This window comes from Nansenia antarctica (assembly GCF_963989245.1).
Source record: "Nansenia antarctica genome assembly, chromosome: 1".
NCBI lineage: Eukaryota > Metazoa > Chordata > Actinopteri > Argentiniformes > Microstomatidae > Nansenia > Nansenia antarctica.
In genome coordinates, this window is record NC_137674.1 from 32860501 (window position 1) to 32887958 (window position 27458).

Below are 27458 nucleotides of genomic sequence, written 5' to 3' on the forward strand. Positions count from 1 at the left end.
TGTGTTTATGTCTGTGTGTTACCTTTCCGATCAGACACTAAAAATAACTTTGTACATCCTGCTGCGATGTTAAAGGTTGCAGCCATCTTCCCTCTGAAGGACACACACTGTCTGAAGTTAGAGGGCCGGGGTAGGGGGGGGGAGGAGGTAGGAAGCCATGACTACCGTGTGACAAGCGCCCTGTTCCTTCCTCCTGAGCCTGAGAAACAGGAAGTGGAGCTCATAATGCATTATTGTGACGGACAGGAAATGCAAGGTCCGTCTAAAATAAGGGTCCCACTCTACCCTATGATGACAGACCTCTGCCCTCTACAGCCGCCCTGTGGGAGGTCCCACTCCTGCCCTACACACCCTCTCCTGTCCTCATGTCGGCGAGACACAGACACTGAATTAGACTAAAGATAGTGTTGAGTCATTACCTTAGGGCAGGGGTGCTCATTACGTCGATCGCGATCGACCGGTCGATCGCGAAGGTAGTGTGGGTAGATCACACGGCATTGAAAGAAAAAAAAAAAAAAAGTAAAAAAAAAAAAAAGTTTTTTTTTTCTCCTGTGTGGTCCAGACGGGAGGCGTCCCGTACCACACAGGAGAGGGCATCACTCAGCCCCGCGCCGCCTCACAACACACACACACACACACGCACACACACACACACACACACACACACACACACACACAGACACACACACACACACACACACACACACACACACACACACAGACAAGCACACACACACACACACAGACAGACAGACAGACAGACAGACACAAGCACACACACATGCACACACAGACAGACAGACAGACACACACACACACACACACACACACACAGACAGACAGACAGACAGACAGACAGACAGACAGACACACACAGACAGACAGACAGACACACACACACACACTCCGCCGCCCGGAGACGTCGATGGCACCTGGCTTGGCACTGGCCAGTCTGGTGTAAACCACTCAGAGCTCCTGAGTTAATGTTAATGTTAATGGACTACCAGTGTGAATATTTGTTATATAGTTTAATAAATCTCTTCTTTGATTTTGAAACAGTGTAGCGTGGCCTTAATTTGTTATTATTACAGTACATTTTTGTGTTCGCAGCAATGACAATATGTTTTATTTGGTTGGTAGATCTTGTTGAGCTGGTAATTTGAAAAGTAGCTCACAAGCCTAAAAAGTGTGAGCACCCCTGCCTTAGGGTGACCACATTTTTCAAACCCCCCAAACCGGAACCCTTGGATTCGTGCATTCGACTTTCGCCTTTCGACTTATGTGGAATCGTTACAGTATTATTATTATTATTATTTTAATTGTGGTGAAAACAAACCGGGACAATTTGGTAGTGAATGTTGAAAACCGGGACATTACACCCAGCTTGAAATCGGGAAGCCTGGTCACCCAACTATTCTCATGAATTCTACTAAAACATATGGATAAACAATAGAAATGGTGAAGGTTTTATGACCTAAGCTGTGACAGAGAGGCCCTAATAGGATTCAGGAACCGGAAGTGTGTGAACACACAATGGACTGTGCCATGTGATTTCTGCCAGCCACACACTGTGCACTTCATACTGAGAGAGAGAGAGAGAGAGAGGGGAGAAAGGCCTTTTTTCACCCCCAGACCCAGCACACACACACCACCACCCCCCACAGCATTTAGCTGCCATCTACTTCCACTGTCATAATTTCACCACTTACTAAAATGATTTGGACTTTTATTAAAACTAATTTTAAGACACATTACAAGAAATTAATCATATTTAAGCCTGAGGATAGAGCTCGTGTCAGACCAGGGTTTCGGTTAACCATTATGAGGAGGATCTGTACGGAGCAGCCGGTTGCTAAGAGACATGTGTCTTTGTGCTCTGCGCCCTCCCAGTTAATTAAAACCCTATTTTATCTGTTTCATGCTTTCAATTAGAGGCCTTGGCAGAAGCCCAAGCCTCTATATGTTGATAACCATGGCAATAAGATGTGATTAATGTGGGTCCACTTGTGTCTCCAGTCCTGCTGCTGCGGCTGCTTTTGTCAACACATTGTTTGGTCTTAATATCCTGTTTTGATCACAAACAGCTCCTCTGAAGATCCGCTCAAAATGGCCATGCGTGGAACTGTAATATCCGCACGGCACCTCATTCAGGAAGCCGATAGTAGATTGATTAAAAGCAGCCTGGTAGGACATGGCAGGTGTCCGGGGTACTTTACCACCATCAGCATCTGAACTACATGAGTGATTAAGACTGCAGGCGGGCAATATCAATTTAATAATGTTGTTCAGGTTCCAGCGTCCGGTCTCGTGCCAACTCTAATGGTTTTCCAGTCATCTGTAATCAAAAGGAACCTTCCAGGAACAATGTTTTTGCTCCAATTAGCGGCAAATCCATCACTGCTCTCCTTTGCTTTCAGTCTCAATTAACTGTACCAGAGAGGCCAAGTTTTTATAGTTAATTAATCATCCTAAAGCTAAACCCATTTAGGTTTGTTAAGATGTTTGGTTCTGTTTGACGGCAGCATATGCTCCAACCCGCAAAAATGCAATTGTCAACTGGACTTTTGAGGGGAAAATGATGTGGAAATATATATATTTTTTGTATCCATATATAACTGAAATCTCTCCAGAGCAGGACACATTATATCCTAATCCATTATAAATGGGTGGTAGGCTATGCATTGATGGATGTACTGTATGTTCTCTCTTATAAAAGGGATGGATTTGATCATCAGGCTGTAATCTGGCAGAGTACATCCACGCTACGCTAGGAATCTCATTACCAAGCGAAATGGCTGCACTTAGTACAGATTCAAGAGTGCTCACCACCACTACTCAGACAAATCAGTACAAAAAAATGAGGGAGAATTATTTATTTTTTAAATTAAATGTTAAGACAAGTACCGAACAGCAAGGTAAAAATAAACATGCTTGAAAGCTCCTAAACACTCTGATCAACTTAGACATAAACGTACATTTTGTTCAGAAGAATGTCTAGGGGTGCCAATAATTGTGGCACACGTGGTTGTGTTCGAAATAATAATTCTTCTTCTCAGAATAAATTTACTTAAATTATAGGTTGGATGATTCAAATTCTTTTCCAGCGTGACATTAAGCTGATTCACCAAAAGGTGCATTTTTTAATAACCCATTTTTCTCATCTTCACCAAGAAAAGATTGGTGCCAATAATTGTGGCATAACATAACTAACAACAACATAACACAACATAACTGTATGTTGAAGTAACAAAATTGACCCTTGACTGCCACCTGCTGGTCTGTACCATAAACATCACACAGGCTTTCTCAAAGAACTGAAGGAGAGACTGAGAGGTGCGAGGCGTCTCCCCGTGGCAGGGAGGTTCTCAGGCGTGGCTGGAGAGGGAGGGGGCTGGACCAGAGCTCCCCCTACAGGGCTGGGTCTGGGGCCTGGGGGGGGTATGGAGGGGGTAGCACGGCTGGGTCTGGGGCCTGGGGGGGGTATGGAGGGGGTAGCAGGGCTGGGTCTGGGCCCTCTGGGGCCTGGGGGGGGTATGGAGGGGGTAGCACGGCTGGGTCTGGGCCCTCTGGGGCCTGGGGGGGGTATGGAGGGGGTAGCAGGGCTGGGTCTGGGAACTGGGGGGGCTACGGAGGGGAGAGCAGGGCTGGGTCTGGGGCCTGGGGGGGGTATGGAGGGGGTAGCAGGGCTGGGTCTGGGCCCTCTGGGGCCTGGGGGGGGTATGGAAGGGGTAGCAGGGCTGGGTCTGGGAACTGGGGGGGGTACGGAGGGGGTAGCAGGGCTGGGTCTGGGGCCTGGGGGGGGTATGGAGGGGGTAGCAGGGCTGGGTCTGGGCCCTCTGGGGCCTGGGGGGGGTATGGAGGGGGTAGCAGGGCTGGGTCTGGGGCCTGGGGGGGCCACCTCCTTCCTCCCCACAGAGGCGGGGGTCTTTGGGGCTCCGGGGGGACTGCACAAGGAGGGGAAGGCGGGAGGGGAGGGCGAAGCGTCTTTAGCCGGGGCCCTCCCTCTGCCCATGGTGTCCTTCACCATCTCCACCAGTCCTGGTCCTCCTGATGGGGACGCGGGGCTGCACCCAGAGGGAAGCTTCCAGAAGCTCCGCTGGGGTGCAGGGGTAAGGACAGGAGGGGTAAGGACAGGAGGGATAAGGGAAGGAGGGCTAAGGGCAGGAGGGGTAAGAGAAGGAGGGCTAAGGGCAGGAGGGGTAAGAGAAGGAGGGGTAAGGGAAGGAGGGGTAAGGGCAGGAGGGGTAAGAGAAGGAGGGCTAAGGGCAGGAGGGGTAAGAGAAGGAGGGCTAAGGGCAGGAGGGGTAAGGGAAGGAGGGGTAAGAGAAGGAGGGGTAAGGGCAGGAGGGGTAAGAGAAGGAGGGGTAAGAGCAGGAGGGGTAAGGGCAGGAGGGGTAAGGGCAGGAGGGGTAAGGGCAGGAGGGGTAAGAGAAGGTGGGGTGAGGGCAGCTGGGGTAAGGGCCGTGGGCACAGCGGGGAGGTTAGAAGACCTCTGGGCGGTGGTGGGATGGGGGGTCTTTGCTGGGGCCTGGAGCTCCAGGGCGGGCTGGGGGGGGGTAGGCTGGGGGCCGGGGCGGGGGTGGGAGCGCGTCAGCAGGCCCTGCTTAGTGACGGGGTAGCGTTCCACGGCCCACTCCTGGCGCTTGCTGCGAGGGGTAAGAGAAGGTGGGGTGAGGGCAGCTGGGGTAAGGGCCGTGGGCACAGCGGGGAGGTTAGAAGACCTCTGGGCGGTGGTGGGATGGGGGGTCTTTGCTGGGGCCTGGAGCTCCAGGGCGGGCGTAGGCTGGGGGCCGGGGCGGGGGCGGGAGCGCGTCAGCAGGCCCTGCTCAGTGACGGGGTAGCGTTCCACGGCCCACTCCTGGCGCTTGCTGCGTGTGTACTCCAGCTCCCGGAGGTCTTTGGGCAGCTCCAACACACTGCGCTGCTCAGACACGCACGCACGCACACAGACAGACACACACACACACACACACACACACACCACCTCTCAACACGATACAACACATCAGAATCGAATGTTCTGAGCTAGATCATGTCACGGGGACAGTTTTTGCCAAGGGGATATTCCATTATTCGTTTTTTTTTCTCACTCTCGAGTCTAATGAGCGTCACAGTCTAATGAGCGTCACCCCCATTGTATCATGTAATCTCTTGACATATTGTCTGGTTTTTTGTTGTTGTTCAACTCACCGTGCCGATGTTCTGTATGTAGACCGGTTCCTCTCGGTTGCTGCTGAGGTACGAGCCCACCAGACCTGCGTAGGGATTGGATAAAAAGTGATGGTCGACCGGTCACGGTACAGTCTTCAAAGTATACAGGACACATTCATTCAAACCTTTATTTAAACTCGTAAGTTACTGAGGTTGCCCTCATTTACAGTAGCAACGATACGTGAGTTGACATAGTTTTCAGACAAAGAACTGCTGTTCCAGCCGATAGGATTCTTACACGCTAACTTACATCATAACTACTCATTATACAAGATATACGATTCAGTGTTTAATGAAATAACGAATCTCAAAACTCCATAGTGATCCACAATGCCCCCACCCTGGACTCCTTCAAATCAGCCCTCAAAACTAATCTGTTCACCAAGGCCTTTGGCCCCTAGTCACTGTTTCTGTTTTGTTTTGTTTGTTTTCTGTTTTGTCTGTCTGACCATTTCCTGTAGAAATGTAAAGCGTCCTTGGGTTTTATGAAAGGCTCTATATTAAATCCAAGCTATTATTATTATTATTATTATAGATACATAGCTAAAGGTTCATCCGTCATCCGTCACCTGTGTAGTCGGCCATGAGGTTGTCCAGCAGCACCAGTCTGAGGGAGGGCAGGTGGATCACTGACAGGGCCATCACCTTCAGCCAGGAGCCGGGGCACGGCCGCACGTACCACACCTTTCTGTCCTCCTGCCACACACACAGACACACACAGACACACAGACAGTATCAAACATGTGTCTCACCGAGCATCAGAGCTCCCACACCGATCCAATCTCACGTGTGAGAACTTCTGGTCCGGGAGAAGGATTATCTACCAACAGTACCTCTCCCCACTCCCCCCCCCCCTCACACTGTGACAAACAGGATTGATGTAGGCTACCTTGATGAGCTGGGCCTTGATCTTCAGGGAGGACAGTCTCAACGGGGCCATCTTCAGGTGGAGGCTGACCACCTCATGGAGGGTACTGACCCGGTCTGGGAGGAAGCCGCCCGTCTTTGTGTAGAAGCACATGACGTCTGCCACCTGGGGGGACATAGTCAGGGTCACACATCAGGGGAGAGACCGCTGGGTATGAGCCTTAAACATCAATTATCAGGGGGGGCAAACTGCTCAGGGGTGGAGAAGGTGAGAAGGACACGTGAGGTGGGGAAACAGACTTGCTGGGGGGGGGGGGGGTCCGGAGGCATTTAAAGGGGATTGGAACCTTGTTGCGCTGAGGGGATTGGATGTCTTAATATGTTTCTATCTATATGTATCTGTTCTTGCCATTTTTATTTCTATTTTAATTTTTTCATACTATCCTTCTTTTTCTGTATTTCTTTTAATGCTGTATGTAAAGCACTTTGAATTGCTCCTGTTGTATGAAATGTGCTATACAAATATACTTGCCATGCCTTAAAAATAAATAAATAAATAAAACAGATGACCAATTTTGGATTAAAAAACAGCAAATTTCACCGAAAGGTGACTAGTTTGCATCCCTGATTATAGACCACTCATGGAGAGCGAGACAAGCGGCCGAAGCTGCAGTGAAGATAGAAATCGTTTTGTTTCACAGTAACAATACCTGTGTATCAAACACGTTGGTGAGATTGACTCCGAACTGAGCCATCAGACACCCTGCGATGCCACGGCAGTCATGGGTCACCTGCACAGGAGATGAACCAACAGTGGTGAAACAGAAAAGGTGAAACAAAGAATTGTTAAAATGTGGATGAAGCCAATGTCTAAGATTTATTTATTTTATTTATTTAATCAATTTATTCATTCTTTTTTTTATGTTTGACACAAGTACTATGCTGTCATTTCTTTATTTACGATGAGATCGTGGGGAGGGGGGTTGTGGGGAGAATAGGATTTTTAAAATATATATATATTAACAAATATAATATTTGTATACTATTTGAATGACCTGTTCTCCATAAAGAAAACAATAAAAAAAAACATTTGATCACAAAAAAAAGAAAAGGCGAAACATGCAATGCATAATGCATATATAAATATGCATAACATTTCAATTGTCTGTATACCATAGAGTACATAATTCACCTTTAATATGTGGTCGTTTTCCAGGATCATGGACAGGCCGTTCTTAAAGGCTCTAGCCCCAAGCAGCAGCACATCAAAGAGATACACTTTGTTCTTGGTGGCGATCTGTGTAGGGAAGATTGGGTCCAATATGGTGTGATTCAATACCCACTGTGTGTGAAATGAGGTTATGAACCCACTGAGGAGAATTGGTGGTTTGACACCTCTCTCTCTCTCTCTCTCTCTGTGTCCCTCTCTCTGTCCATCTCTCTCTCTGCCTCTCTGTCCCCCTCTCTCTCTCTCTCTGTCCCCCTCTCTCTCTCTCTCTGTCCCTCTCTCTCTCCTCACCTGCAGCCAACAGAGCCTCTCGTGCTGGAAGGCGCCGACCCCGTCCGCTCCGATGCCAATCACCTGCTGCTTCCTGATGTGCATCACCTGAATGGGGAGAGTGTAGCCAATCAGGTGGCTCGATCATCCCTGTGACTAGTACAGTTTTAGGCTGAAGGACACACACACACACCTTTGATGACTCAGATAACACCTTTGTTTCTCCTCAGAAAAGTTTGTTGTATATTTGTGCATTGTCAAGCACAGTGGCTCCGTTTCTAGAGCATGGGCTAGATGCTAGTCAGCTAAATGGCGTGCATTATTACTAACTGATATAGGATATTTAAGCGTTATCGAACGAGAAGCCGTGGTATATCGTGGATATCGGCACAGCTAGCGGGTGGTTAGGCACGATGCGAAGCGGAGTGCCATTATACAACGTTTTTTACAACGCTTATATACAACGGTTACCACATTTATCTATCAATATTTTACAGAAGAAAGACAAGACAAACTTTTCATGAATGTATTTTAATGGAACTATGTTTTATTGTAAGTATATCCATCCGCTGAACAGTTGTTTACCGGTTGCCAAGCAACGGTAATAATGTAACTTTGATAACGGTAATATATACAAATGCAGAGTAGGGCTGGGACGACGCGTCGACGTAATCGACTACGTCAATAGGTCGACTTGCGTAATGTGCGTCGCAAATAAACAACATGGCTGCGACCAGTTACGAGCGACGTGTCATTGATTTTCAACAACGCTTAACTCGCGCTTTTATTTTGAAGACGCGAAAACGAAACCGGAAGTCTATAATATCAGAATGTGCCTCTTGTTGTCTTTCAGAGTCAGAGAACAGATACCAAACTGCCGGCATGTTTGCTGTAATTATATTACTTGGCAGTAGGTAGTCATCACTCAATGCTCGTCTCATTTACAGAACAGCATGGGTTGCTTGCACTGTTTGACCGCGTCATAAAAAATTAACGTCTCACATTGGCGAACATTCACACGGAACACGGAATGGCCGCACTCCGACTGTGCTGTAAAGTGGGTGGAGTATGGACTCCGCACATGCGATAGTATGTATACTAGTATACTAGATAGTAGTATAATCATGACACAGTCGTACATCAATGGCGCGGTTAAGGCTTATCCCTCTGAACCTGGCCGATCATTCGGTGCATCCCTACTCTCAAGTATTGTGATTTTCTGTCGTTTTTCTTTTCCCTGTCAGTGTCCCTGTTAGACATGCCATCATTATGAACAGCTAAGATACTGTAACTTGTTGACCTCCTAACTGTCTCTCGCGACGCGCCTGCCCCACACTTTGAGAAATACTGACCTATAATAATAATAATAACCAGGAGGCAGGCGGGGGGAGAGAGGAGGGGGGGAGAGAGGAGCGTGGGAAGGGGAGAGCAGAGAGAGGGGGAGAATGTTATGAATGTGAGAACTTTTATATTTTATAATATTATATTTTATGTTGGACTGTAAGAAAGAGAGGATATTTTTTGTTGTGGAATATTGCCCTGCAGTGCAGAAGCCTAATTTATATATGTGTACAAGAATAATTGAATAAAATACTGAAATGTTAATAAGAGAAGTTTTTGACATTTATTTTGGGAAAATTAAGTGACACATTAATCGAACAGCAAAAAAAATAATCGTTAGACGAATCGTTAAATTAGTCGTTAGAGTAATAGACTAATCGAAAAAATAATCGCTAGATTAATCGTTAGAAAAATAGTCGTTAGGGACAGCCCTAATGCAGAGTAATATGAAAAGATGTGACAACATTCCATTTAGCCGTGCGTACATCATGGATATCAGCACGGCTGGAAAGCAAACGGACCAATAGAGACAATGGACCGGAACTATCCATTGTATAAGAAAGAGTAGGGTACTCACAGCAGGCACAAACTTCTCATGGAACTCATCGATAACCACATAGTTGACATCATCCTCGTCATCTGAGCAAAGGACATGAGAACATGTTCAGCAACATACAAATCTTTCTGTTTCTACAAAAGGGGAAAGGGGGAGGGAGGAGAGGCGGGGGGGTATACAGTATACTCCATTAACAAAGAGGTAAAATATGGCTTTCATTTATAACTAATAGATTAGAGATTCAACTTTATTGTCATTGCGGAGTACAAGTACCAGACAACGAAATGCAGTTTAGCATCTAACCAGAAGTACAAATAGTGATATAAGAACATGATATTTATTTTTAAAACATGACGATGATAGTGAACATAACCTGAGGTGACCTCTCACCCTGTGTGATGCTCTTCCTGTACGGCTGAAACTCTGCCACGGACAGGTGTCCTTCTGCCCTGTAGTCTACCTCAGTGTTGTCTCTGTGTGACACATTAGACAAAGGTTTACAAGGGGAAATAAATACAAACCTGGGGGGTATTCCATCAATGTCACTAAAAGAAAATCCAGGCTTATTTTTGATACGTTTTCAAGAGACCCCGATTTTTTGATATGTGTGACGAGAGTCACGAGACTTCACGAGAAATCAAAATAAGCCTAGATTTTCCTTTAGTGACATTGATGGAATACCCCCCAGCACTGCAGAGGCGGCTATTGTAGGCAATTGAAGGAATTACTACATAATGCATTGATTCCATGGGAAGATTATAGTAAGAAATAGGCCTATGCCATACAAATATCAAGAGGTATTTACCTGCTCTTTGCTTTTTCTTTGGGAATTTCCACTGAAAGACAGTTGGACAAAGTTATATCAGCAAAGCAGATGTTTAGTTATATTATTTAATATTATTTGAGAAGATGGACAGGGTATGACCAGGGTATGATGGGCAGGGTATGACCAGGGTATGATGGATAAGGTATGACAGGGTTATGACAGGGTCTGATGGACAAGGTATGATGGACAGTGTATGACAGGGTATGATGGACAAGGTATGACCAGGGTATGATGGACAGGGACAGGGTATGACAGGGTATGATGGACAGGGTATGACAGGGTTATGACAGGGTATGATGGACAGTGTATGACAGGGTATGATGGACAGTGTTATGACAGGGTATGATGGACAGTGTATGACAGGGTATGATGGACAGTGTATGACAGTGTATGATGGACAGTGTATGACAGTGTATGATGGACAGTGTATGACAGGGTATGATGGACACAGTATGACAGGGTTATGACAGGGTATGATGGACAGTGTATGACAGGGTATGATGGACAGTGTTATGACAGGGTATGATGGACAGTGTATGACAGGGTATGATGGACAGTGTATGACAGTGTATGATGGACAGTGTATGACAGGGTATGATGGACACAGTATGACAGGGTATGATGGACAGTGTATGACAGGGTATGATGGACAGTGTATGACGGACACAGTATGACAGGGTATGATGGACACAGTATGACAGGGTATGATGGACACAGTATGACAGGGTATGATGGACAGTGTATGACGGACACAGTATGACAGGGTATGATGGACACAGTATGACAGGGTATGATGGACACAGTATGACAGGGTATGATGGACACAGTATGACAGGGTATGATGGACAGGGTTATGACAGGGTATGATGGACAGTGTATGACAGGGTATGATGGACAGTGTATGACAGGGTATGATGGACAGTGTATGACGGACACAGTATGACAGGGTATGATGGACAGTGTATGACAGGGAATGATGGACACAGTATGACAGGGTATGATGGACACAGTATGACAGGGTATGATGGACAGTGTATGACAGACAGGGTTATGACAGGGTATGATGGACACAGTATGACAGGGTATGATGGACAGTGTATGACAGGGTATGATGGACAGGGACAGGGTATAACCGCATCACCTTGACTTACCGTTCAGAATCTCATATCCAAAAAACATAAAAACCCCAGGAAGTTTCTTTCCACTCTCCACATTAACGACTGAAAGAGATAAATCCACAGCAATAAATTACTAGCTGGTTCACTCATTATTGCAAATAAATAAATGCATACATTAAAAAATAGCCGGTTTTGGACACCCGGCCTCTCCACATGCGTTGCGCCTCCTGCTAGCTACATGCGTTAGCTGAGTGGAACACGTGTTTCTTCGAAGCAAAGTCAGTGGAACGGGACAAAATGTGGGGGGAAAAGACATTGTTATTTGTCTTACCATCCTCTAAAATCACCGTTTTGTTGACGATCCGCTGAACAACGCCGAGGAAAGTTGCCGTTCTCAGCGTTAACTTGATCCGCTTCCCTCTGAAGCTGTCCATGAATTGGACGTCCATTCTCGTTTTTCAAAGCTTCAGTTTGATCCCGTGTCTGATGTTGCGATGTCTACAGTTGCAAAGTTGTTGTAGAAAAGATTTGTCTAGATACCGAGATAGTCGAAAAGACTAAAGACGAAAGACGAAAGACGAAAGACGAAAGACGAAAGACGAAAAGAAGACAAACTCAAAGTATTCAGCCACGTCTAATGGTGGCCTTGTTACCCGAAGCAAGGTCGTCTCATAAACACGCTGACCTCTAGCCTCGGCGTGTTCATTTGTCTTCGCGCCGAAAATGAAAATCGTCGCGGCTGGGATGTCGTCATCTTCACCACGGTTTCCTGAGGGACATCTCTCCTTTGGTGTCTGCTGTGGGCATTTGAAGAAAAGCACTCCATACCTTTAAGAGCTGATAACCACTAATAAGCTGCCAAACCAAAAGGTCTATCATATCAAAACATAATCTAGGGATGTAAAGGAATTTAAAAAAAAATCACATCTAGAATTTGCCCACCCAGATGGTAATGAAAAATGGTTTGGCCCATTTGCCGCTTTTCAACCAATCAACCAATGAAAATGCGTGGGGCATCAACCAATGAAAATGCGTGGGGCATCAACCAATGAAAATGCGAGACACGCCCCCATATTTGCATACAGATCTGATAATCGGGGAAAGAATGAAAGAATGAATGTGGAAAAGAAAGAATGAATGTGGAAAACAATGTGGAAAACAATGTGGAAAAGAAATAATGAATGTGGAAAACAATGTGGAAAACACAGAATGAATGTGGAAAAGAAAGAATGAATGTGGAAAAGAATAAATACATATAGAAATGTATTTCGTTATACTGTGTGTATTCATTCATTTATTTGTTCATACATTCATTTATGTGTCTATATATTTATTGTTAATTTTGACAGACTTGGTCCTCCATAGGCCTCAGGTCCAGGACTGGGGAGGGGTTCTGACATATCGTGGTGGTGGTGTGTAGTGGTGTGGGGGGGATGGAGGAAATGCAGAGATGGCTCAAATTCACCGTGGCCCCTCATCATACATCAGCTGAGGTAATACCGGAGAGTGAGTCGGCCCGGTTCAATCCCCTCCCCCCCACCCTCCCATCCCCACCATCAAGTCTCTTGATGTCACGTGTGTTTGACCTCTGTGTTTGACGTCACGTGTGTTTGTGTTTGCATCTCTGATGATGATGATGATGATGATGATGATGATGATGATGAGGGTTGATGACTTTTCATAACCTTGCTAACCTTTTTTTCCCTTTACGGAATAATAAATTAAATGAAAATGAATAATGTAAATTTAGTTTTGATATAGCAGATTGTACTGTGCTATGGTGAAAGAGATGATCTTTCATTTCTAATTAGAATTAGCCATTTATCAGACGTAAATCCAAAACGATTTACAATTAGAGATTACAGGGACAGTCTCCCTGGAGTAATTTAGGGCTAAGTGCCTTGCTCAAGGGCACACTAGTGGTGGTGTGGTTTCAGACGGGATTTGAACTCACAACCTTCCGATCATCGTGATCTGATTAATCCCGTTTGGTGAGACTACACGGAGAGACTGTGTAGTCCGTTACACTTTCTTCAGAGTCTTCCGAGGTTTGTGATTTATTGGGCCGGTTTGCCAGACAATGCTTAATCCTAGACTAAAAACCATCTTCAATGGCGTGTTCAAATACATTGAACGTGTCTTTGTCTGTGAAACCTGCCTGACATGTCCTGCAGCAATACAATAAGTTCAGTAGTCCAAAGCATTTTCCACTGAATGGGAACTATACTACAAACCACTTGACAAGGGTTAAATGCTTTGTCGTAATCAGGAAGTCACTATTGTGCAACAACAGCCTTTAGGCTACATATTTTCTTACACGTCCCATATTCAGGCAGAGTAACAATGGCAGTGTGGGGTTGAATGTTCAATGAAAGGACAGGAGGAGGAACTATCACAGCCTCAATGGCTTAACACCTCACTGTCTGTGAGAACTTCAACTCCCTGTTACAGAGTCAAATAGAAACATTAATCCCGAAGGTAGGACTTGTCATATTCTTATCCTGTTCGTTGTTTTTATTCGTTATGATTTTAGGGAAATGTGTCTGGTAAACGTTCACTGTGTGGTATATTCCAATAACCTTCCAGATGAACTTGAACTTGTCACTCGTACATTTTCCCTTGCAAATGAATGTTAGGGTTGCTTTTACAAACTGCTCTGCATGTATCGAAAAAACTATAAAATATATTACAGTTAAATTCTTGGATGGCGGTACAATCTAGCAGTGTGTCATTTGACCATGTAGGTGTAGGAAAACTTTAGGCTTCTATCACTTTCACAGGTGTTCCCTATGATGTTTCTGCTATGTAATGTTGGAGCAATACAGTGTTTGCCGTGAATTCATTTGTTGCAGTGGGTTCACACTGAACAAAAAAACAAAAAACATCTTTATAACAATTTTGCTCTGCATGAAAATAATGCATGCCAAATATTTAGAAAGAGGAGTGATTTATTTTGGGGTTTTGTTTATAACCACATGGGGGCATGATTGAGGCATGGCGGGGATCCAAACAGTCAATTTACAGAAACAAGTCCCATGAGAAAAAGGTTTTCAACTCATTCTCATTGTCAAGGGGGCAGGGGATGGCATGGTTGAACGCGTCTCTCGGTTGCTTTAAAGAGCACTGATTGTAAAACTGTGTGCTGTCCCTTCAGCATCTGATACCAGACCCACCTCATTAACATAGAACATTTTGGGGGCTTTCGAAGGCAATGAAAGCGTTGTCCTTTTCCAACCTTATCCGAACATTATGGAAAGGAGGGGGAAACATAACGTCTTATCGAAGGGAGTAGGCCAGGGAGTGCACATGGCAATGCTTTCATAGTTGTTCTCACAGTCTTTGCCCGATTGTGCCTCTGTCAACATGAGGACTGTCTTGTTTCATGTGTGACCGCTCCTCCAGAGTCTATCCAATCACTGCCTCTTCCATGATAATAATAGAAAACAAAAAAGCTACATAACCTGTACTCAGAGCTGTGAAACCAATACAACATTGTATATTATAGCCTACACACTCTGGTCGTTTATACTGCAGGGAAGGTAAGTTACTATATAAGCAGTAGTTATATAGAGTGTTATGTAGGGAAGGCTATACAATAGTAGTTATATGCAGTGTTATGTTTGAGTCAATGCTTTGTGATACAGTTTTTACACTATCCTACTATCAGATTAGATTAGATTAAACTTGATTGTCATTGCACTGCGCAAGTAGGCTACTATACAACGCAAAATACAGTTTAGCATCTAACCAGATGTGCAAATAGTGATATAAGAACATGATATTAAAAAACATGACAATGATAGCGATAGGTAGCCAACAGGAAGGCAAGTACTGTAGTTTAGAGGGAGATACAGTTATGAGCTATGTAACAGTTAAGGTAGTTAACTATTGTTAAACTCCCTCTTGTGAAGTGGGATTACAGCTTGTTATAGCTTTTTAAATCTGGATCATCAGATCATAAACTGAGCAGTTTCTAGGAAACTTGTCTACCTCTGTAGTTTTTGATGGTCCTGGGAACCCTTTTCATTTGTACATTTCAATAATGCCCTGGAGGCATTTCCACAGCCTCACCAGCTCACCAGAGAGTGTCTTGTTGGATGTCTACTCCGTAGAGACGGGGTTATCACACACGTTTCGTGCCTCCTCTGTCTGGAGGACTGTGATAATCCCCCGCTAGATCTCCTAGGGGAATCCAACAGGCCCATAGAGACATCCTCCCAGGACCTGTAGTCTATACTAGAGAGAACATACGGCTGTAAGGGAAGGACACACCTTTCCTGTTCTAGGGGGCTCAGGATACTGGGGCTGATGGTAATGACTGGTCCCAAGGAACCTGAAGTGCACTAGTCATGGAATTTGCATGCTTTGTATGAGAGGCACTATGAGAATGAACATGCCAACCGTTAAGCACACTGTCACAAAACCAACAGCTGGAATTAAGTTTATTCCTTTAAAACTAAAATGGTTTAATTTGAGCCTCAATCATCCTCATTTAAATGTCATTTGAGGCTATCTATATAATTTTTTTCTGGTAAAGATTTGGTTTATTCTACAGAATTTGACGGTGCTGGCACTATGCTACATGACGACAAAACAATGGAAACAATAAAGAGATTTTGATTACTCATTTTTTGAGCTCTTGCGCATAAATTATCCGAACAGTGCTTGGGCGCATCACCCAAAACAACTTTTGTTCAAGTGTGTTTCCGCCCACGCCGACAGCAGCACGATGCATCTTCATTTGTGTCACCATCCTCGTTTGACAAGTCAGAACAATGCTGAGCTCACCGCCGGCGCACAGCCGCACACTGAGGCTGCGTTCGTAAACTCGGTCTGGAAATCTGATCAGCACTCATGGAACGCCTCTTGTCCAATCAAATTACTTGATCCCTTTATGACGTTGAACCCAGTGTGCGCTCCGTCGCTCTTAGAGCGAATTTACGAACGCACACTGAACCAAATACGCAATGAAATGCTCTCAGAGAACAGAACACAAATGGATAGTTTAGTTCAGCCACTTGTTGCCCAGTATCTCGCTATGGGCTATCAATCAAATGAAAACAGTCAACATGGAAATATTGGATCAAATGGAAAAGAAAAAGAACACCCGTAAGTTTTTAAAAATGTATTTATTATTACGAACTCGAAATCGTCTACTGGTTTATGTTTATGTGTACCACATTGAATTTACGCACACAGTAGAATACGTCCATAACCACAAGTTGATACGCTTCGATAACGTCTTTATTGACAACAGCATATATTCATGTTAATGTTGTAATGTAAATTACCAACTTTTGGTGGATTTATTGGAACTTTGTAATGGCAACAATTAGATAAATATCCTAATTCTGTAGAATAAAAAACCGAGAGCGCTTAATGTGGACCTTGGAGATTATTTAAACATGTTTTTCTCTCTCATTCATTTCATTAATGTAACAGTCTGCGTGCCTGAGGATACACACAACTTCTGGATTAATATGCACTCTCAAATCAGCTTTTCTCACGAGTGTTTTTACTTTCTGGTTTTGTTCTGCATAGTTTGGAAAGTTTATACACCCCAATGGCACGCGAAGCATCCTCCTCGTTTATTGGTAATTTTAGTGGTTCCCATAATGGAAGTCTGTAATCAACAATGATTTCCCCTCAGGGAAGGAAACGAGAACAATGAAAAACAACAAAACTAAGACCCCAGGTGTTAAACACTTTTGATGTGCAAATAATGGAGCCGAAAACTATATTTATGTGCAGAATATCGCATACAATGATACCTTTAACTTCAAAACATCTTGTATGATATTAGTACTTGCATCTGCTGTAGCCATTGTGTCCTCCACTGTGTTATCCATATAGAAATAGAGACTATGCCTCAGTTTGCCCCTCTGACCACCCCCCCCCCCCCCCCCCCCCCCCCCCTCCCTTCCACACGGACACACACTCAGACACACACACACACACACACACACACACACACACACATACCCTCTCCTCCTCCGCCACCTCACTCCCTCTCTCCTGTGCTGCCCCTCCAGACGAGTGGCCCTGGGATGTGGCTCCAGGCCTAGAGTTTCTCCGCCGGTGCAGAGGTTGAACAGGCCCAACCTGGCCCAGATGACCCAGGGGAAGGTCATGATGTCTCTGGGACCGTTCACCAAAGGGGCCAGCTGGGAAGAGCTGATCCAGACCTGTCTCCAGACCTTTGGTGAGTCCATGCTCTGTCCGGCGCCAGGTCCCTGTTGTTTCTACCACTGTGTGTGTCTGTAGACTGTGATACATTGTTATCGTTATACATATACATTGTACCCTTCACCGAGAAGTGGTAGCCTAATTTTTTTTCGTCGTTGCATGAAAATCAGGGGTGACATTGTGCTTGGGAGAAGTGTGTGTGTGAGTGTGTGTTTGTATTGTGTAGCTGCGCTTACAAAATGGTTATGCAGGATACAAACAGCATTCATTGTGCACATCAAGAGAAACCAGTACACTGGAGAAGCGGAGGCAGTTCAGTGCTTTTTAAGTGGCAACGCTGAACCTCAGTTTATTTGAAATCCGTACAGTTTATAGAATGTTTCCTGGAATCACCTGTTTTTCTCAGTCTCTTGTTGTTTTGATGTGAAGAGAGTAAGAGACCCCTCACAAGCTGCCGCTGTTCACAAGGTATCTAGACACAGTAGGTTGACACACAGAATGTGTGAAGTTGAGATGCTTGCAGGTTTCCCTATTGGTGTAGTTTAACAACATAGCAGCCAGACATGCGTTTCTCAGAGAGAGAGAGGGATTTTTAGATGGCTTTGTGCATCAAAAACGCAACAATTGTGTTATGACACTTCAAAAGTGGGACACAAACTGAAGACATTAGATTGTTTATGTGATATGAATTATATCATATTAACTATATACATTATAACACATATATGTGTACTCTGTATAAAGGTCTTAATATGCTCAATCAAAACGCATCATTTGAAATAGCGTTAAAAATAGTTTAGGTGCATTATTGAAGTGAGCATAATGCGCTCCACAAAGTTGTCTGGAGTGCTCTCAAAGTTACGATGGTAATGTATTTGAAGAGACAGGCTTTGAAATGGCTGTTGCCTAGAGACAAAATGAAGTGGAGAGAGTTATGAAGAGGTGGCACAATGGCCTGAATACAGAGTGACATGTTGTAATTACATTTATCTGTCACAGGGAAGAATCAGAGAATAATGGCAGGCTTGTTAATTTATGATGTATGATAAATCATCAGTCAAGTTAAGTGAATATTAACTCGAGTCGAAGACGCAACAAGCTCTTCTAAGCTTGTCATCTTTCGTGTGGACATTAACAAGATTTTCACTCATCAGGATGCTAGCTTTGTGTGTGTCATTAGCAGTCGTCTGTAATTGAATCATGAGTCACTGAACGTTGGAAAGTTTCCGTCCGTCAATGCAGGTCATTAACACAATGTTAAAAAATGCCAACTTTGCGTTAGGGAATCTGGGTGTGGGCCCAGTATGCAGGTAAACAGTCAGGTTTCGTGAGTTCAGCTTGACCAGAGGTGAAAGACAAAATGGCCTCCTCCTAGAACAGAGAGGTCTAACACGGGGGAAGCGGCTTCGCTCTCCAGCAGCTCCGCTCCCACATCAGAGGCTGACCCCCCCCCTGAGGCTCTGGGGCTACCGGCCACCTTTTCAAATGTGAGAGCATACGTAAGAGCTATTTGAAGGATTACCTGAGGCACTGCTTCAAGCCCGCCAAGCCCGAAAGGTCAGCTCCCCAAACGGACCTGCTGCTCAGATGCTGACCACACTTTGAAATGCAGAGCACTGTGGGGCGGTGATCAATAACGTTTGACATCATCGCTCTCCTTCTCTCTCTCCCCCCCCCCCCTCCCCCCCATCCCCAGTCCACCCCTCTACAGCCACACCCTAACCTAGCACATCTAAACAAACTGGCTGCGGTGATAGAGACAATGCTTAAAGTCTAAACAAACTGGTCGTGGTGATAAAGACCTCCATTGTGAAATATCTTGGTCAGTTTCAGTGTAATGTTGACATGAGGCAGCTGTGTAGAGCTGTGTTGCAATAAAGGCATTCAAGAGCGGCATTACCCTATTAGAAAAAAACACTTCAAATTTCACAGGAACATAGTAGCAGCACAGAATACAATTGTAACACAATAATACAATCGCAAGGGGGTGAATTTACTGTTACTGGTACTACTACACCATTTCCATTTAATAGAGGTAATGATTAATTCCCTGAAGACATACTGTATCTTGTATCTTAACTGTACTGTAAGATGTACTGTATCTTGTATCTTAACTGTACTATAAGATATATTAACGTTCAAGTGTTCAGCTACTAATGGAAATCTCAGGGGTCCCCAGACGGGAAAATGAGATAAGCGTCTTCCTGACCATGGCACTACGCTCGGCTTCAAAACAAAAGGATCATCCGTCCCGATAGCCCAGTTACCTCTGTCAAAACAAGGAACAACACCACAGAAACTGTGGGGCAGCTTTAATGAATGCCAAAGATAATAAAAACACTCAAAAGTAGGGCGAACGCACTCTGCCCTTAGCGGTGTTTGTCATCGTATCCCTCCTCCTCCTAGTCCTATCCCAGCACCGGTCACCGCTACTGCTTTCCTAACTTTCCACAGTGAGCAAGACGACGTCTTAAGGGGATTTCCTCTGTAATTAGGCCAGCCCAGCCTGGGCTGGAGGGGAGTGTTGTACAAGGATGAGGCGTTTTGTTTACCTGCTAGTGTGAAATCAAAAGAGCAGCTTCCTCTGAGGAATTTTAAGGGGATTTTACAGATTAGGTTCCTCATCGTCTAGTTGTCCTAGTTAGGTTAGGGTTCAAGTTGGAACTTGCAAGTACTTATTAGTATGCGGGATGGATTTAGTCTGCTGTACAGTTCTGCTTTCTTAGATTTTTGTCATTTATGAGAGTTTTAGGCAACATGTTTTGATTATTTAGTCCCCAGCTAGAACTTTATTACTATAAAGTATTATAATACTATAAAGAATTATATTATATTGTTTTACTGAGTGTTGATTGTTGGCGACTGTTGTTAGGGCAGAGCATTTCACTGTCAATTTGGTCTGTATGCCATGTAACGTGACAGATAACATCTGATTTGATTCAGGATAACAGATCAGATCTGATCTCACCCCCTACCCGTGACCATAAACAGCTCTTTCCCCTCTCGTCAAGTGTATCTGTGCATCATATGATCTGCCGTACACCCTTGCATCACTCGATCTCTGCATTCGGTACGATTAAATCTGTGTCATAGCGCGGGGCCGGTGGAAGGTGACGTTTTGTTGACATTGACTCAGGTGAGGATGTAGGCTACTCACTATGTCGGGACATGTAGCTACAGTAAACAGAACGCTCCCCAAAGCTCGCCAGCAGGGAAAGGATCCGCTTCCTGGTTGAAGTGGCTCTGTGTTTCTAGATAACAACAGATTAGAACAGAGCAGGTTGCCATGGCGCCCGAGGCATGTCAAGGAGACATGGGATAAGTGAGTCCATGGAAACCAGCGTCCTTGATGGTGTCAAGACAATGTCAGCCGCCCGGGTTCAAAGTTAAACACCATTTTAATACATTCAGCAGCACTCACAATGCTCTTTTTCAGCCCCTTGTTCTCCAGATCGCTGGGAAATGGCGGAGCGGAATTGAACCGACGACTAGACAGAAGTTATTCATATCTAGGCTATATCAACATAAAAAGCTCCTACTGTAATATGTGTAGACAACTATGGAGGTTAAACACACACCTCATATAAATGGTTACTGAGGACCGACAAGAGACTAAAAACGTCATATTTTCTGTAATTAGATGAATAGATGATGTGTCACCGGCTGTATTGCGGTTACATTCGAGTGAATCTTGAGTGTATTTAAAGTCACAGTGTTCATTACATGTCTCCCTTCACAGTTGTTTCCTTTTTTTTTTTATCTACAAAGCCGTGTGAGTCGTTGAGAAAGAGCACGCTGGCTGGTTCCCTGTGATGTCCTAGTGTGAGCAGAGGAGCGAAGGGTGGTCACAAAGACAGGAAGTTAGATATGTGAGAGAAAAATAGACCACAGGAAACTCATAAGACCACAGGAAAGCCCTACATGTTCAGAGATGATGTTCTGTATATGACCATGTTGAACACATACATGTTCAGAGATGATGTACCAACACATTACCTTAAACGTTAAACAGTAGTACAGGAATTGGTCAGAGTGATCTAGGTGAGGGCAACCCTAACCGTCAATGACTTTTCATTTGAAGTCTTTCTTCATTGCAAATGGGAAAATTGGCTAAACCAGCTCTTTGTTTATGCACAAAGAAAATAGCTAGTTCCTTTTGTTCATCAAAAAGTGAAAAAGTTAGATAAACGTTGCGATTTGCGTCATTTCCATGTCGTTCCATTGTTCCACGTGTGCATTATTACTGTCGTTATTATAATTATTATTCCATTCCACGCATTACACTGAGCCCCGTCCTCCGATTTCTACCTCCACCATACTCCCCTGAGTCCCCAGCCTGCCACTGTAGTATGCAGCAACAGAAGAATATCTGACAAAGTGCTCCTCTGTATTTGCTCTCTTTCAGACGCGGACGGGTGTGTTTGTGGGAGCAGCCACCTGTTGAACATCACCCTGGCCATGCACCGCCTCCTCATGACCTCCGGCGACCTTCTGGACCAGCTCACCACTCTATATCCTTCAACCAGCCGGGGTGTCATCCCTATGTTCCCTCAGCCCTATGTTCCCTCAGCTCTATGTTCCCTCAGCTCTATGTTCCCTCAGCCCTATGTTCCATCAGCCCTATGTTCCCTCAGCTCTATGTTCCCTCAGCCCTATGTTCCCTCAGCCCTATGTTCCCTCAGCCCTATGTTCCCACAGCCCTATGTTCCCACAGCCCTATGTTCCCTCAGCCCTATGTTCCCTCAGCTCTATGTTCCCTCAGCCCTATGTTCCCTCAGCTCTATGTTCCCACAGCCCTATGTTCCCTCAGCCCTATGTTCCCTCAGCTCTATGTTCCCTCAGCCCTATGTTCCCTCAGCCCTATGTTCCCTCAGCCCTATGTTCCCTCAGCTCTATGTTCCCTATGTTCCCTCAGCTCTATGTTCCCTATGTTCCCTCAGCTCTATGTTCCCACAGCCCTATGTTCCCACAGCTCTATGTTCCCTCAGCCCTATGTTCCCTATGTTCCCTCAGCCCTATGTTCCCTCAGCCCTATGTTCCCTCAGCTCTATGTTCCCACAGCTCTATGTTCCCTCAGCCCTATGTGCCCTATGTTCCCTCAGCCCTATGTTCCCTCAGCTCTATGTTCCCTATGTTCCCTCAGCCCTATGTTCCCTCAGCTCTATGTTCCCTCAGCTCTGTGTTCCCTCAGCCCTATGTTCCCTCAGCCCTATGTTCCCTCAGCCCTATGTTCCCTCAGCCCTATGTTCCCTCAGCCCTATGTTCCCTCAGCTCTGTGTTCCCTCAGCCCTATGTTGCCTATGTTCCCTCAGCTCTATGTTCCCTCAGCCCTATGTTCCCTCAGCTCTATGTTCCCTCAGCTCTATGTTCCCTCAGCTCTATGTTCCCTCAGCCCTATGTTCCCTCAGCCCTATGTTCCCTCAGCTCTATGTTCCCTCAGCCCTATGTTCCCACAGCTCTATGTTCCCTCAGCCCTATGTTTCCACAGCCCTATGTTCCCTCAGCCCTATGTTCCCTCAGCTCTATGTTCCCTCAGCCCTATGTTCCCTCAGCTCTATGTTCCCTATGTTCCCTCAGCTCTATGTTCCCTCAGCTCTATGTTCCCTCAGCTCTATGTTCCCACAGCCCTATGTTCCCACAGCCCTATGTTCCCTCAGCCTTATGTTCCCTATGTTCCCTCAGCCTTATGTTCTCTATGTTCCCTCAGCCCTATGTTCCCTCAGCCCTATGTTCCCTCAGCCCTATGTTCCCTCAGCCCTATGTTCCCTCAGCCCTATGTTCCCTCAGCCCTATGTTCCCTCAGCCCTATGTTCCCACAGCCCTATGTTCCCTCCGCCCTATGTTCCCTCAGCTCTATGTTCCCTCAGCTCTGTGTTCCCTCAGCTCTATGTTCCCTCCGCCCTATGTTCCCTCCGCCCTATGTTCCCTCAGCTCTATGTTCCCTCAGCCCTATGTTCCCTCAGCTCTATGTTCCCACAGCTCTATGTTCCCTCAGCTCTATGTTCCCACAGCCCTATTTTCCCTCAGCCCTATGTTCCCTCAGCTCTATGTTCCCTCAGCCCTATGTTCCCTCAGCCCTATGTTCCCTCAGCCCTATGTTCCCTCAGCCCTATGTTCCATATGTTCCCTCAGCCCTATGTTCCCTCAGCCCTATGTTCCCTCAGCCCTATGTTCCATATATTCCCTCAGCTCTATGTTCCCTCAGCTCTATGTTCCCCCAGCTCTATGTTCCCACAGCTCTATGTTCCCTCAGCTCTATGTTCCCACAGCCCTATGTTCCCACATTTGTAAGTAATCATACTGTAAAGGCAGGAATCTCTGTAGGGTTAGAGTTAGGGTTAGGATTAGGAACAGCACACAAGGGTTAAACTGAGGAAACATAGGGCTGTGGGAACATAGACACGCTCCCAACCTAGCCTAGCCTCACAGCCCTAGTCTCACTCACAGGGTTCTGTCCAACAACAGCCTACATACAGACTGCTGTACCAGGGCCCGTTTCGCACCAGGGACCAGGCCAATCCTATTGGTACATGCCAAAGATAACACGGGGTCTTTTTACCGGCTGTGCTGCGACTGTTTTGAGATTTGGTTGTCAGTAGCAACGGCCGATCATAGAACCAACTTGGCTGACACGAGGAGTCGTGCTGTGGACGCCTTTCAGCAACTTGACTCCTCGGTGGCGTGGCGTGTTGTGTTGTGTGCGCCCCCGGTTGCCAATCATCGCGCGGTCTTCGAGTGTTTCGCTGTTCAGCCTTTAACCCAGCTCCACCGTGAAGATTACACCTTCATCATTTAATATCCGGTTCATACCGGCTTTTGTTCCAGTGACCTTGCAATTTAAGTATATTTCTCATCTCTTAGCAAAGCACGAACCCTATTCACGAATCACTATTCTTCCCCCCCTCCCAACTCAATTACCCCCCACACTTCAGGGCCTGATTAAATAGACTTGTTTTCTGTTTTGAATCAATCTCGACGTCATTTAGCTAAGAGCACCGACGTCACCAAGCCCCCCAGGCGAGCCGCGCGGCCCCGGCGAGGAGCCTTGAGGTTCCAGGTGTTAATTACCTTTTCCCAGAACAAGTCCTCTTCAGCTATATATAAACGCAGCCCCCCCCTCCACAGCCCCATAGGAGAATCTCCTCCCGCCCGCTCAGGGAAAAGAAACCCACGTCACACCACAATGTGCCGTACACACTTCCCTGCTATATTTAACCTCCCTCGTGCTTAAGCCGAGGACCCAAAAGGATACATCGTATATGGGTAAAAAAGTGTGGGTTTTTAGTAATAAAGGGACAGCGCTGGCACCATTAATGGGCTTTATCATTATCACAATCTGGCTTTCGGGATGGTTTAGTGTGGGCGGCTCTTCAGCTCCCATGACGCAATTAGTCTTTTTGTGTGCATCAGTTCAAGCTGATTCCTGCCAATAGAGTGCTGTGTGGTGAGGCTTGCGGTGTCAGCGGGCAATTTTTTTTACCACCGATTTATATAATAAGGAGATGTTTTTGAGGTAGGATTAATCCTGAGTCCCAGTGGAAGCTGGTCACTTTTTCCCCCCGTGAAACGGCACAGCAGCCTTAAGTAATGATTAGTATTCACGCAGCCGAACTAACTGCATTTTCCAAAGTAACATTATGTAAGCTATGTTTAAAAAATAATAATCCTCTTTCCTGAAATAACACGTTTTTGTTCTAGAAGGGTTCCTTTTGTCAGTTTGTCGTCTCTGGCATCTGGTTGGAATAGAGATATCCCATCTTGTGTGCTAATCTACTGTTAATCAAAGGCACTATCAACAACACACACTCATTGACGATGCTCGCACGAGTTGTCTTTTTTGTCGCAGTCGCACTCTTCCCACACTACCAAATGTCAGTTGTGTTCGCCTTTTAGTTTGCCTGTTGTTGGTGAGTCGGTGGATATGCTTGAGAGATAGTGGAATCTAATTAGATTGACAGTATTTGGCAAAATGGTCTCTTAATGGAAATGAATAGACACTTGTGGTCCCACACAATAACCCAGATAATTGAATTACTAATAGGTCTTCCTCTCCCTGGGCCCTTAACAATGTGCCCACACTTCACTCCAGGTCCAACAGTGCCAGCACTACATGGGTTTGCATGACGTGTGTTTATACTTTTTATCTTCTTCCTTAACTTGCTGTTACGTTCAAGAGAGCCCTGGAGAATGAAAAGTCGACAGAGTGCCAGAGGATCTGCTACCTCATCAGGTGAGAGAGTGTGTGTGTGTGTGTGTGTGTGCCTGTGCGTGCATGTTTGTGTGCGTGTGTGCGTGCCTGCGTGCGTGCATGTGCGTGTGTGTGTGTGTGTGTGCGTGTGTGTGCCTGTGCGTGAGAGTGCCCGTGTGTGTGTTCCTGTGTGTGCCCGTGTGTGTGTGTGTGCGTGCCCGTGCATGAATGTGTGTGTGCGTGCCTGCGTGCGTGCCTGCGTGCGTGTGTGTGCCCGTGCGTGCGTGTGTGTGGCTGTGTGTGTGTGTGTGTGTGTGCGTGCGTGTGTGTGTGGATGTGTGTGCGTGCGTGCGTGCGCGTGTGTGTGTGTGTGTGTGTGTTCCCCCAGCAGTGGGACTAATCCTGACTCCCCACAGAGCTCCTGGGAACCCCAATTAATCAGACTGATGAAAAACAATCAAATCTATTAAATACTACACTATCCTATAAATCAAATCAAATCAAATCAGACTTTTTTAATATGGCACCTTTCTGCAAAATTGCAATACAAGGTGCTTAACAATATAATGAAAATACAACAACACAGTGAAAATAAACAGCGCAGGATTGTGCAAACAATAACAATAATGAACTGACAACAATACAGTCAAACAATACAGTAAAAAAAATAAACAGTAATATAAGAAAATCAGTAGGAACGGAAATAAGAGATATGGTAGGACACAGAGACCAGTGTAGAACAGTAAAAGAAGGTAGATTAAAATCAGATGGATTAAGAGAATGCTAAAATAAAAAGGGTATGTTCTTAAAGCTGTTTACAGATTGTGACACCCTCAGCTCTTCTGGCAGGCTGTTCCAGAGGCGAGGACCATACACGGTCGATGACGGGTTAGATTGTGTGATCAACAACATGCTAGCGTGCTATCTGTTGTGATTTATTATCAGACCATTGAAAGCAACCTTTCTCAAACTCAAGGACACTGTACAGAGAAAGAAAATATATAAAAAAGAAGAGAAGCAGGACAATAACCAACAAAAAAGAATCACAACAAACAAAAAGGCAGCTATGGGGGACAGTGTCAGTCAGGACCCATGCCTTACTTCATCTATTTGTAAAAGTAATTATCGGTTGCGTTCAGGTATTGGATCCAGGAGTTCTGGACGATGTTCAGGTTGCACGGCAGCCTCTCTGACTCCATGGAGCAGTTCCAGGAGCTGATCAGAGGCCAGGGACAGGAGAGGCTGTGTCCCCTTCTAGAGACCAAATGGATGTGAGTATCCCCAGTGTTTCAGTGAAGAGTTTTTTCATTTGTTGGTATTTAGTAAACGCCTTTATCCAAAACGGCTTACTTACGAAATACATTTGTCTCAGTAATAGTGAATCATCTATCCATCAGTCATAGCAAGTAAAAAAATAATCTATGCTAGGGCCAAGGGGTCATTGGCAGTCATAATGCTAGATTAGTTATTTACAGTAGAGAAACTGTACAGGGGGGGGGGGTAGAGGGGATGAAGAGGTATTAGGAGGCACAGTTAAGGTGTAGCCTGAAGAATTCCCTCTTGACTATTATCTCTCTGACTGTTAGGTCTTTGAAAAAAAAAAAAATCATATTGGATCATTCCTCTCCAGCAATTTCCATGTGTCATGTTGTCATCCACTGTGTTCT

At 45.4% G+C, this 27458-nt stretch overlaps 2 protein-coding genes across 2 annotated transcripts in view; one reads left to right on the forward strand and one right to left on the reverse strand.

Moving 5' to 3' along the window:
• Positions 1-3365: 3365 nt before the first annotated feature.
• LOC308175783 (piRNA biogenesis protein EXD1-like) lies at positions 3366-11866 on the reverse strand (the record flags this gene model as incomplete). The annotated part of the gene is made up of 12 exons (XM_080550335.1): positions 3366-3471; positions 3834-4096; positions 4472-4921; positions 5191-5255; positions 5781-5907; positions 6101-6244; positions 6789-6869; positions 7271-7375; positions 7598-7684; positions 9495-9556; positions 9864-9944; positions 11749-11866. The coding sequence occupies 12 exons, from the start codon at positions 11864-11866 to the stop codon at positions 3366-3368; spliced, it is 1689 nt and encodes a 562-aa protein (XP_080406461.1).
• A 4523-nt stretch (positions 11867-16389) lies between these two features.
• LOC308175794 (RAS guanyl-releasing protein 1-like) overlaps positions 16390-27458 on the forward strand; it is a gene marked incomplete at both ends in the record, with an annotated part of 33381 nt that continues 22312 nt past the window's right edge. The window contains 5 exons of the mRNA XM_080550347.1: positions 16390-16526; positions 17450-17619; positions 22009-22134; positions 25782-25833; positions 26931-27062. Of these exons, the coding sequence (XP_080406473.1) occupies positions 16390-16526; positions 17450-17619; positions 22009-22134; positions 25782-25833; positions 26931-27062 (617 nt within the window). The remainder of the gene's footprint in view (positions 16527-17449; positions 17620-22008; positions 22135-25781; positions 25834-26930; positions 27063-27458) is intronic.